This window comes from Eimeria acervulina, genomic scaffold (assembly GCF_000499425.1).
Source record: "Eimeria acervulina Houghton genomic scaffold, Eah_scaff826, whole genome shotgun sequence".
Taxonomy (NCBI): Eukaryota; Apicomplexa; class Conoidasida; order Eucoccidiorida; family Eimeriidae; genus Eimeria; species Eimeria acervulina.
In genome coordinates, this window is record NW_013549578.1 from 1 (window position 1) to 12697 (window position 12697).

General features: G+C 47.6%; 1 protein-coding gene across 1 annotated transcript; it reads left to right on the forward strand.

The window, feature by feature from the left end:
* Positions 1-3524: 3524 nt before the first annotated feature.
* EAH_00050070 (hypothetical protein, conserved) lies at positions 3525-11511 on the forward strand (the record flags this gene model as incomplete). Its single annotated transcript, XM_013394315.1, has 15 exons — positions 3525-3533; positions 3640-3726; positions 3959-4084; positions 4250-4314; positions 4563-4635; positions 4905-4967; positions 5391-5480; positions 5746-5822; positions 6031-6227; positions 6549-6644; positions 7166-7300; positions 7961-8070; positions 8747-9983; positions 10706-10999; positions 11144-11511. The coding sequence occupies 15 exons, from the start codon at positions 3525-3527 to the stop codon at positions 11509-11511; spliced, it is 3027 nt and encodes a 1008-aa protein (XP_013249769.1).
* Between the last annotated feature and the right edge of the window lie 1186 nt (positions 11512-12697).

Below are 12697 nucleotides of genomic sequence, written 5' to 3' on the forward strand. Positions count from 1 at the left end.
CTCTCGAAGATAATGGGATATGAACTCAGTCTGCATACAAGGGAGTCGAACCTGGCTTCAATACGTATGAAGGAAATATGTCGCTTCTGAACGAGTGTCTATCGTGGCTGTCTACTTTATTAGAGCCGCGCTTGGATTGCTTTCGCTTCAGGATTCTTTTGTTTGTGAATAGTGCAATGGAAGTCGTGAAAAGACACCGTAGTTTCGCTCACTTGATTATCTTTTTAATGTTTAATGTACTTTTTCAAATGGCCGAATATACCCTTCTTTCCACTGCTGTTTCGTACTAATTGCGTACGCACAGAGGGGCCGTTTGCAGGTGATATGAAGTGAAGTAGGGTATTTTCAAGCCAATATATATATATATGTATATGTATATATATATATATTTGTTTCCGCCAATATAGTAGTCTATTACCGTGTTTGCTGTCTAGGCAGAGCCCCTCTTTAGCGGGTTTCTGTTGCGTAAATTGTTATATGCATTAAAGCGTGCAATTATACATTTGATCCGATTGAATTCTTATCCGATATATCCGATTATTCGATGTATGTTAGGGGCTATCTGACCTGACATCGTGTTTAAGAGCCGAACAGATAGAGAAATGGAAAGCCGCATTTCTCGCCTCTTTTGCTTCTAAGGAAGGTCTATTTTATTTACTTATTTGAAATTAACTGCACTTGCAGAACTCCGTTTGCAATTTTTTTTTATTTTCATTGGAAATGCATTCGTCTTCATGCAGCCTGAACACTTCCATTATTACAATTGTACAAAAACTTTGCTTTAGCTTGAAGTTTTCCGTAGCTTATTTCGATGAATGCCGCAGTAGTTTGCCTATCTTAAGGGAGTTTTAGGGCTTTGTATTTTCCTCTTACATTCCCAGAAGGTCTTCTCTTTCCTTCTACGAACACGATAGAGAGCTTCATCGCTTCTACTAAGCGAAATGTTTATAAACAGGCGTAGATAAATATGTTGTTGTCGCTCCTATTCCGGCAGTTTGAGTGGAGAGGATATGCATACAATCTGAATAAAATATTATTTTATGAAAAATTAATGCGTTTCTCGGCAAAGATTCCTCTTAATTAGCACAGGAAAGAACAACGGATTCGTTTGATATTCATGCATATTGCAACTTTTACAACTTTTTTCTTTAATATATCGTTCTATTTTAATCTCTTTATTTCAATAATTCATTTTGTTACCCTTGATAAACTAGCAAAAGAAACAGTATTTTATTTTGTTAAAATGCGTAACTGTCTGTTGCTAAATTGAGTTGAAGCAGAAAAGGCGTACAACACCCACAAGGAGCTCTGGGATTTACAAGAAACAATTTAAATTGGAAAGAAAACAAACAAATAAAGAAAAAGAAATGAAGTTATTGAAGAGGAAATACAAGAAAATGCATATTGTAGTCGTCTTCTCTATGGCGTCTCAGACGCATCGTTAGAATCCAGAGAGTTATTTTTTATCGTTTATTTATTCCTTTTCTTGATATTTGCTTATTTAAATTTGTTTTCTTCTGGTCGAGTGTTTCGTACTAACAAACACATTGCAGGAAAACAGCGAAGTAGTTACGAAGCTCCTGAAGCCTTGCTACAAGCCGCATTGCCTCCCTAACGTTGTTATTGGCTGATTAATTATACTTATTTAATTTGTTTGTGAATTTAAAAAGATATATATTTATGTTTTTTTATTCAATTCACCTTCAAACGCCTCTAATCCGCAGACAGGGGCTGCTGAGGGCCCCCTGCTGCTGTCTGCCTTCGGCAGAGCTAAACCTTGTCTGAGTTTGCTGCTCTTGATAGAAGCAGAGCAGCAACTTTAATTTATTTATCTTAACGATTTTACCTCTAAACAGAAGCAATTAACAACTGTATTCTCTGCTCGCTTCCCGCCAGCCTCTCAACAGCAGTAGCAGCAGCAACAGCAGCAGCAGTACCAGCAGCAGCCTTGCAGCAGCAGCAGAAAGAGCAGCATCCATAGAAGGAACCGAAACAAAGAAGCAGCAACAGCAGCAGCAGCAGCAGCAGCAACAGCAGCAGCAAGATGTCGGACACAGAAGACGGCAACGGCAGCAGCACAACGCCGGCTTTCCGGTGTTTGTCTTTGCAAGAGTTGCAGCAGTTTTGTCTGGGCCCTAACTCTAGAGACAGAGTGTTGTCGCTGCTGCAGAAGACAACGGCTGGGGAGCTTCTGCAGCAGGCAGCAGCAGCAGCCGATGCGGTTGCGCTGCAGCAGCACGCGACCACTGCAGCAGAGAAGGAAGCAGCCACAAAGGCAGCAGCGCGAGCTGCTGCAACAGGAGATACAGAAGCAGCAGCAAACCCTGAAAAGCTGCTGGAGCTGCTGCTACAAAGCATCAAGAGGGCCTTTGAGATCGAAGAGCTACGAGATGCAATTCTATCACAGCCAGAGGCACGAATTCGCTGCTGCTGCTGCTGCTGCTGTTGCTGCTGACCCAGCCTGCTGCTGCAGCTGCTGCTGTGTCTGCTGCTTCCAGTTTTCGGATGCTGCTGCTCTCGCTGCTACTTCCACTGCAGGAAGCCGTTGCTTCCGTGCCCTGCAGAAGCAGCACTACCACCAGCAGCAACAGCAGCAGCAGCAGCAGTTGCTGTTGCTGCTGCTGGTCCTTCTGCTGCTATTGAACACGTAGACTGCTGCCCTTCTGTCTGTTCTGTGCATGTTTGTTGGTGCTACGGCTGCTGCTCTTGCTGCTGCTGCTGCTGCTGCTGCTGCAGTTGTTGGGTGTTTCGGCATTCCTTTGCATTTTTCTTCGTGGCTCTGTTACGGGCAGCTGCTGCAGCAGCACGTGCCTATTATGCTGCTGCTGCTGCCTTTGCTGCTGATGTTGCTGCGTCTCTTGCTGTCGCTTTTGCTGCTGCTGCTACAGATGAGGCCTCTGCTCGCTGCTGCTGCAGCGAGCCCTCTGACTGCTATTCGGGAGCTGCTAGCGCAGCAGCTGCAGCAGATAGCGAAGCGAGGAGATGCAGGTGGGTGATGCCTCTTTGTCTCTATCTTTTATTTGTTGCTGTTGCTGTCTCCTGCTCCTATCTGTTTTCTGTTTTTGCTGCTTGTCTTAGCTGCGCAGCTGTCTCTCCTGTGGTCATGTTTGTTTGTTTGTTTTGTTTGATTACTCTGTTTTATTATATTTTTTTAACTTTGTTTTAATTTAATTTAATTTAATTTAACTTAATTTGCCTTTGCTTGTTGCTTCGATGCCTCTATCTTCTCTTTTATGTCTTTATTTGCTTTGTTTCTCCGTTGCTGCCGTCGTTTGCTCCCACAACTGCTGCTGCTGTTGCTGCTGCTGCTGTTGCTGCTGCTGCTGCTGCAGGTGTAGAGTTTCTATGGAAGCTAGAGCTAAACCGACAGCTACTTGTTCTTCTCGACGATGCGGAGACAGCGGTGGCTGTTAGGGCAGAGACAGCGCTCGCAGCGGTGCAAAAGGGTTTAGGGTTTAGGGTTATAGGGTTTAGGGTTTAGGGTTTATGTGTTTAGGTCCCTTAAGAGAAATAGCGCAGAGCGGATGGCTTTCGTATGATTCTTCTTTCTCGAGGGTTTAGGGTTTAGGGTTTAGGGTTTAGGGTTGAGGGTTTAGGGTTTAGGGTTTCGGGTTTAGGGTTTAGGGTTTATGTGTTTAGGTTTGTTCGGCGGAGTGCGCTGTACGTTTGGTGTTTGAGGGCGCCTTCTTTAAAGAGTTGTCTCGTCTTGCGCTGGACGGCCCTGAGGTGTGTTTGTTTAGGGGTTTGCTTATTTGTTTCTTTTGCTGCTGTCTCCTTTGCCGTTGTCCTCTTCTACGCCGCAGCAGCAGCGCGAACACTTGCTGCAGCAGCAGCAGTAGCAGCAGCACAACAGCAACAGGCAGGAGGAACGCAGCAACAGCAGCTTAACATCAGCGCAGCAGCAGCAGCAGCAGCAGGATATGTTGTTTATATTGTTGCATGTGGGGTGTCTTTGCAGACTGTTTGCTTCCGTGTCTTGTCCCCCCTCATCCACGGCTCAGTGCAGCGGGAGCGGTTTTTTGCTGCTGCTTGTTCTGCTGCTGCGGAGTTGCTGTCGCGGCTGCAGCAGCTCGTAGCAAACAAAGTAGACCCTCTTCTACAAGCAACTGCATGCGAGCTGCTCTCAGCTGTCAGCACTGCTTCTGCTGCTGCTGCTGCTGCTGTTGCTACGGTGCTGCTGCTGCTGCTGCCGTTGCTGCTGCTGCTGCTGCTGATGCACGTCTCGCTGCTCTGTGTGTGTTGAGTTCAGCTCGTCAGCGTTCCTTGGGGACTGGATTTCGCCCTCAAAGAGCACTATCCAGAACTCGTTGCACGGTATGTTCATTGCTGCTGCTGCTGCTGCTGCTGCTGCTGCTGCTGCTGCTCGTGGTGGTACTGGTGGTTGTGGTGCTTCTCGTAGTGGCGGTGTGCTGCTGCTGGTCTTGCTGCTTAAGCTGGTGTTTTTTTTTGCTGCTGCTGCTGCTGCTGTTTGTGCTGCGGGAGGTGTTTGCTGCTGCCGCTGCTGCTGTTGCTGCTGCTGCTGCTGCACTTGGAGTTGTGCTGCTGCGGGGGGCTGCGTTTAGGCTGATAGCGGAAGAAGAAGACGTCATGGAGTGCCAAACAATGATTAGGCTGCTCGCTCGCTTGACAATTGCGGTCTGCTGCTGCTGCTGCTGTTGCTGCCGCTGCACTCCCTGCTGCTGTTGCTGCTGCATTAACTCCTGCTGCTTCTGCTGCACTACGTCCTGTTGCTGCTGCTGCTATTACTGTTGCTGATGCTTCGTTTTTTGCTCCTGCTTGTACTTCTGCTGGTGCTTCTGCTGCTGCTGGCACTGGTTTAATGCTGTTGCAGCAGCAGCAACAGCAGCAGCAGCACCAGTACAGCTAAGCTGCAGCTGCAGCTCCTTGTGTGTCTCCTGCTGCAGCGGCCGTCTGAGTTTGAGCGGCTCTTCAGCTTGCAAGATGGCGTGCTGCGTAAGATTGTTGAGGTGGGTCTTGATGCTGCTGTCTCCTTATGTCTCCTTCTTACTGTCTCCTTTGTTTCCTTTTGTATTCACCCCTGCTGCACGTCCTACTGCTTCTGCTGCTGCTGCTGCTGCTGCTGCTGCTGCTTCTGCTGCAGGACTGTCTCTCCTCGTCGTGCAAGAGGAAGAAGGTGGGCTTCATTGAGTGTCTCCTCTGTGTGCCTCTTCTTGACGTTGCGTGCAGCAAAGCACATTCTTAGGGTTTAGGGTTTAGGGTTTAGGGTTTAGGGTTTAGGGTTTCGGGGTTTTGCTGCTCGTGGTGTTCTGGTGCTTATTTCTGTGGCGGCTTTGTGCTGCCCCTGTGTGGACGCGTACAGACCTGCTGCTGCTGCTGCTGTTGCTGCTGCTGGACTTGCTGCTCGTTTGCTACTGCTGCTGCTGCTGCAGGAAGAAGGCATTGAGTGTTGGAGTATCCTTTGTTCTAAGCCCGAGAGCGCGGCTGAGCTGGCGGAAAGACTTCCATCCTGGACGGATTGTGTCAGTGCTGCTGCTGCTGCTGCTTCTGCTGCTGCTGCTGCTGCTGTTGCTGCTGCTGCTGCTGCTGCTGCTGCTGCTTGGGCAGCGGGTAGTTCTTCCCCCTCCTCCCTATGGCCCTACCTTGCCGCTGCACGAAACACACTCGAAATGCTTGTCTGCATAAATGGAGACTATTGTTGCTGGTGTTGCTGCTCCTGTTGCTGCTGTTGCTGCTCCTGTTGCTGCTGTTGCTGCTGCTGTTTCTGCTGCTGCTGCTGCGTTTCAGGTTGCGGAGAGCGTGATGGACGTGGAGGAGGTGTCAGTGGCGGCTCTGCATGCGTGGGTGTATGTACTTAAAGAGCTGTAAGCCCTTCAAGCTTGCTGCTGCTTTTGCTGCTGCTGCTTTTGCTGCTGCTGCTTTTGTTGCTGCTGCTTTTGTTGCTGCTGCTTTCATTTGCTTTGCCGTGCTGCACTTGGCTCTCGCTTGCTGCTGCTACTGATGCTTTCTGCTGCTACTGCTGCTGTCTGCTGCCACCGCTACTGCTGCTGCTGCTGCTGTGTTGCGCTGCAGCAAAGAGCCCTCGCGTCTGCCTGAGTCGATGAGGAAGACAGTGGAAACAAAGCTGGCGTCTAAGGCAAGCACTACAGCTTTTGCTGCTGCTGCTGCTGCTTCAGTGGTCTTTGCTAATCTGCATGCTGCTACTGCTGGTGATGCTGCTGCTACTGCTGCTGCTGCAGCTGCTAATTCTGCCGCTGCTTCTGCTGTGTGTACGTACAGCTGCTAGAGTGCGTGCTTCAGAGGCCTTTCCCGGAGGCTCGACAGCAGTGTTATGAGTTGCTTAAGGGTAAGGCCTTCCCTTACTTAGGCTCGCCCCTGTCGCTGGGTTCGCTGCTGCTGCTGTTGCTGCTGCTGCTGCTGCTGCTGCTGCTGCTGCTATGCGGCTTGTGCGTTTGCGTCTGCTGCTGCGTAGCTAGAGACATGCTTGCCGCCTCTGCTACTGCTGATGCTGCGTTCTGTGTTTTGCCGCGTGGCTAGAGGCACAGTTGCTGCTTCTGCTGCTGCTGCTGCTGCTGCTGCTTGTGCTGCAGCATTAACAGCTTTTGATGCCCCTATGCAGATGGTGTTTTCCTCCGACAAGTTCCGTCAGTTGATGCTGGACTCAGCGAGCGACACGGAGTATGAGGGTAAAACAACCTCTAAACCCTAAACCCTAAACCCTATAAGCAAGCCCTTGCTGTTAAGCCTTAGCTAGCGCATGCACTTCAGACTACTAGCAAGATATTTTCCTGAAGTAGATATAGAGTGTTATTCTAATTGATATAATTAACTTTTAGTTGTATTTAATATCTAATAATATTTCTAATGTAGAAATATTATCATTGTGCAGCCAGCTGGAGTGTACGCAGTGGATAGCTGCCCACGTAGCTAGCTGGCTAGCTAGGCAGATCTAGGCTCGTTAGCTAGCTTGAGGCAGCTAGCTAGCTAGCTAGCTAGCCAGGTGGCATTACGAAGCTGTTGCTGTTGTTGTAGTGTACAGCAGCGGCGGTTTTGATGTCTGCGTGTTCTTCTTGTTTGCAAGGAGTTGTTTTATTTGTGTGTTGTTTCATTTGTTTAGTGCTGCTGCTTGCTGCTTCAGCAACTTTACTATCTTTTTGATGCTTCAGTTTGGGTATTTATATGTTTAATGATGTGTATGGGGTGTCAGTGAAGGTTGCTAAGCATGCATTCGCTGGGGCTGCATGCGAAGCACAAGGAGAGTGGCTAAGGGAAGCGCTAGATACATCTTTCTGGGGAGAGTTCTCTCGCTATGCTAAGAAGGGGCCTTTCTCAACTTCTTCAGGTTTGTCTTTAGCTGCACTGCATGCACGCAAAAGAAGAGGAAGAAAACCTTAAGAAAACTAAGGAAATGTAGCTTTAAACCCAGAGAGTTGCACACTTCGTCCATGCATGCATGCATGCATGCATACATACATATGCTCCGTGTCCCGGTATTGCTTTGTGTTTGCAGCTGCTCGTTCTCTCGCAACTGCAACATAGGAAAACTGCTGCTGCTGCAGCAGCAGCAGCAGCAGCAAACATGAGCTGCTGCTGCTTGCTTGGGGCAGCTGCAGCTGGAGCTGCAGCAGACGCCAACACCTCTTGTCTTTTTATACAGTAATGCATGCGAGCGTCCTTGCAACTTGGAGATGTACGGCGGCAGACAAATGCCTCTTCGCAGCTTTCCTCGTCTTCATTTTCAAAAAAACAGAAATAAACAAGAAGAAAACCCCCCCATGCTTCGTATACTATCTTTATTCAGAGGGAACACTGAATAGACTCAGCCGCCTCGCATACGGCAGCTAGAGGCGCAGCAAAAAGCTTGCTGAAGCAAATAAATAGAATTCTTTTGTCTCCTTTTTGTTGTGTGTACGGCTTGTCTTATAATAACAAGGGTTTATGTTGCTGTCTATCAGTCCTCTAGGGTGTTGGCGGCTTGCTGGTGTTGATGGGCTGCCCCCAGCTGTTCCTGTACATGCAGGGAGGAAGCATGAATTAAAGGGAAAGAAAGGAAGTCGCTATAACTTCATCTGCAATGTGGTGTACAGACACCTCAGCATGTGCAGAATACTGGTATTGTCGGCGGAGGCAGTTTCAATACAAACTTGAACGAAAAAGGAACTGCGTAACAATTGGATTCTTATGGTTAATTTGTTCCGAAACGCACAGAAATACCACTTAACCAAATTTTCAATGGCATTTTCTACGTGTTTCTTCCTCTTCCGCTGGTCGGGCTGCAGCCGCTATCGGGCTGCTGTGCGAGTTGGATTGTCCTTTTGAGGTATTTTTTATGATTCTTCTGTGCATCCCATGGCACAGTTTTGTTTTAATTAAAACAAGTAAGATGAATCCAAGTGAAATAAAGTGAATATCTGCTTTTAAACGCCTGGAAGACCCGGTTTGCTCGTCACTCCCATAGCACGCAGCCTTCGTCGTGACGGCGCCGTTGACCTCGCCTCGTAGACAGCTCGGGGTCCATTTACTTCATTTTTCCACATTTAGTCGCCTCTATGCAGCCGCCACTAACACCGAGCCCGCCGTAGCCCTGGGGGCCTCCCGCCGGCTGCTAACCGGTGGTTCGCTCCTGCACATCTTGTAGCTGGAGGCAGCAGGGGCCCCTGGCTGCGGCTTTTAGGGGGCCCCTTGCTGCTGGTGGGGCCCCCCAAACGGTATTAGGGCTTAAGCTGCTGAACAGCAACGACGGCGTAGCTCCGTTTCACCGCTGTGTCTGCTGCTGCTGCGGCGACAGCTGGCGAAGCTGAACCGTGGCAGCAACAGCAGGATTACCTGCAGACGAAGATCTGCAGCAGCAACAGCTTCCTCATCGGCATCTGCAGCAGAAGAAAATAAAATGGAGGACTCAACACAGCCGCAGTATTACTACGATTCCTCAGCAAACCAGTGGTGGCAGTTTAACACCGCCTTGGGGCAGTGGGAGCTATGCCCTGATAGCGAGCAGGGAGAATCCGCAGCAGCAGTGCAGCCTGAAGATGTACAGGAGCAGCAGGAGCAGGAGCAGGAGCAGCAGCAACAGCAGCAGCAGCAGCAGCAGCAGCAGCAGCAGCAGCTAGTGGCAGACCACGAGGCCGCTGGGGCTGCTTCTCCCTCACCCAGCAAACAAGATGCAGGTGCTGCTCATGAAGCGGAAACAGCAGAAGCAGATCCATCTTCACCTGATGCAGCAGCATCACCAGCAGCATCTGACGCAGCATCAGCACCAGGATCAGCTGACTTATCAGCAGAAGCAGCAGCAGACCCAGCAGCAGCAGCAGATTCAGCAGCAGCAGCAGAAGCACAGAATGAAAAACAATCAGGTGCACCTCGTCGTCGCACTACAGCTGTTGTGGCGTTTGCTCCGGGGACTCCAGGAGAGTCTAGCCCCAGCAGAAGCAGCAGTAGCCGGAGCAGCAGCAGCAGCAGCAGCAGCAGCAGCAGCAGCAGCAGGGAGTGGGGGTGGGGTTCTGCTGAGGGGAAGCGTTTGGGTGTATCTTTATCAGGGGATTTAGCTGCAAGAGAAGAATCAGAGGACGACAAAGACAAAGAAAAAGAAGAAGAAGAAGAAGAAGAAGATGATGAAGAAGGAGATGAATTGGGTAATGCCTTAGAAAAACTAATGACAACAAACTTCTCGAGAAGATTAAAGAGCACTAGAGGGAGAAGCTCCCTGTCAGAAACATTTGCATGGTTAGACAGTGGAGGCCAATCTATTCGAGGAAGCCGCGAGAAGGGGGCTTCTAAGCGCAGCAGCAGCAGCAGCAGCGACAGCAGCAGCGGTGGCAGCAGCGACCGAAGCAGCAGCAGCAACAGCAGCAGCAACAGCAGCAGCAGCAGCGATGAAGACGGCAGCAGCAGCAGCAAAGCAGCAGCGGCAGAACCGATTGTTAGACGGGTAACACGTAGAATGACATTCAAAGATATGGGGGGCCTCGCGGGTTGTCTGCAGCGAGCCGTGCAGCTCCGTCAGCAACTCATAGACACAGAGAAAGGTAAATATACTTAAAAATTCATATATATATATACATATATATATATATATGTATATATATATATATATGTATATGTATGCATATATAAATATATGTATATATGTCTATATCTATATATATTTTATATCTGCATATAGATGTATATATGTATATGTATATATGTATATGCATCCATATGTTTATATATCTGTATATATATATATATAGCAGCAGCAGGCCTAGTGGGTGAAGAAGCAATTGTGTCGCAGCAGCAACAGCAGCACAAACAGCACCAGAAATAACAATAAGAAGCACAAGATATAATAATAAACAAATATAACAAATGCATCTAGATAAACAAATACATCTATATATATAGGATGGTGGATATCGTTGAGAAAGGAAGTAAAAAGAATAAATAGCGATGTTAAAAATATGTATAGAGACACCGGCAGACTTATTTAAAAATGTTTACATTAAGAATCTCTGCTTAGATTTAATGAAGCCCGTTGAAGAAGCAGCATATATAAATATATATATGCTTATTCATATATATATATATATATATATATGTATATATATATATATATATGAAGCAATAAGTATATATATAATATATATGTATATATACTTATTAAACGCCGCTAACTCCTTCCTCTTCCTGCTGCTACTGCTACTGCTACTGCTGCTGCTGCTGCTGCTGCTGCTGCTACTGCTGCTGCTGCTGCTGCTGCGTTGTTTAGGGGGACATGTACCTGGGGCTGAGGATTCAGAAACAAAAGAAGAAGCGTGGAAGATAAGAGCACGAAATACGGCGAAGACTGCAGGCACAGAGGCGAGAGAGAGAGCGAAGAGCCTCTGGAGAACAGCAGCAGCAGCAGCAGCAACAACGCATCAGCAGCAGCATGACCAACACCAGCTGCAACAGCTGCAGATGCAGCAGCAGCAGCAACAACAGCAACAGATAAGAGGCTCGCATGCAGCTTCACAGCGATTCGCAGATATCGTAGCCCTCGCTGCGGCTGCCAGGGCAAAGCGTAAGCAGACAGTATTATTATTATATTATTATAATTAGTTATTATTAATTATAATTATAATTAATTATTATTTATTTATTATCGTTTAGTTAGTATTATTTTTTTATTTTATTTCTTTGTCTGCGGTTTCTCTCTGCGCTGTAGATGGAGGCAGACGACAGGAAGACCGTGATGTGCTGGAAGCAGCAGCAGCAGCAGCAGCAGCAGATTCTTCAATAGCTTCTCTATTATCTGTGCCTTCTTTATGGGAGAAGAGGAGGAGCAGCAGAGACGCCACTCCTGCTGCTGCTCCTGCTGCTGCTCCTGCTGTTGCTGCTGCTCGCAACGCCTTCAGCCCTGACAGCAGCAAAGACCCCTCTTTGAACACGCTTGCCTTTACGGGGTTATCCAGCAGCCCGCATCGAAGATATACCGTTGCTGCTTCCTCTCCTGCTGCTGCTGCTGCTGCGCCCGCTGCTGCTGCTGCTGCCCCTCGATCGCAAGTTCAGTCGCCACGCTCGAGGCCGCGGTAGCGGCCCTTACTTGCTGCAGCATAAAGAGCAGCAGCAGCAGCAGCTGCAGCAGCAACAGCGTAGTTAAGTGTGCAGCAAGCAACCTGAAACGGATACACCAAATGCAGGGGCAGAGACAGCCGGAAATATAAACACTCCAGCGAGAACATACATACAGCCCTGCATTTCTTCCTAAGTACAGACTGCTCTTAACTGTATAGCTAGCTAGCTAGCTAGTTATTTAGCTAGCTAGGGGCGTCGCTAGCTAGCTAGCTATCTAGCTAGCTAACTGGCGGCCGCAGCGACATGCCGTTCTCTTGTCAATGGACTCTCTATCTTCCCCCTGCTGCAGCATAAACAGCAGCAGCAACAGCAGCAGCAGCAGCAGCAGCAGCAACAGCAGCAGATCTTCCGGGAAGCTGGCGGCGTGCTTCCCTATGCAGCGCGTGGCTTTTTTTTGTCGTTACCTGCCCTTAAACGCTATATCTAGCTAGCTAGCTGGCTAGCTAGTTATCTATCTATCTACATGCCTCTCTATCTACCTAGCCAGCTAGCTACCTACCTACCTATCTAGCTAGCTAGCTACCTACCTACCTATCTATCTAGCTAGCTAGCTACCTATCTAGCTAGCTAGCTAGCTACCTACCTACCTACCTATCTATCTATCTAGCTAGCTATGCTGGTGGATAGCTATCCACCTATCTACGTATCTACCTTTCTATCTATCTGTCTAGCTAGCTAGCTGTGGAGTTGGCTAGCTAGCTAGCCAACTCCACATTGAGTCTGCAACGGTTAGTTATTTAGGCGGTCTGCCCATCCGGGGTTTAGAAAGAGGAACTGCAGCATATTGTATGTTTTATCTATTTTATCTATCTTTTGCTATGTGATAATAAATATATATATATATATATATATATATATATATATATAAAATATGTGTGTATATAGCGAAGCAACAGCTACAAATAGGTATAAATTATGCATGCATAGGTTCACTACACAGACGTACAAATGTAAAAAGCAATAAAAATCTGCAGATCTGCACATCGAAAGATGAATGCATAAATAACTTCCAAGTCGCCCTGCATGTACACCGCAATATATAATATATGTATATATATATATATATACATTATATATATATGATATATATATATATATATATATATATATGTACATATATATGGATATGTATAGTGGATTTTAT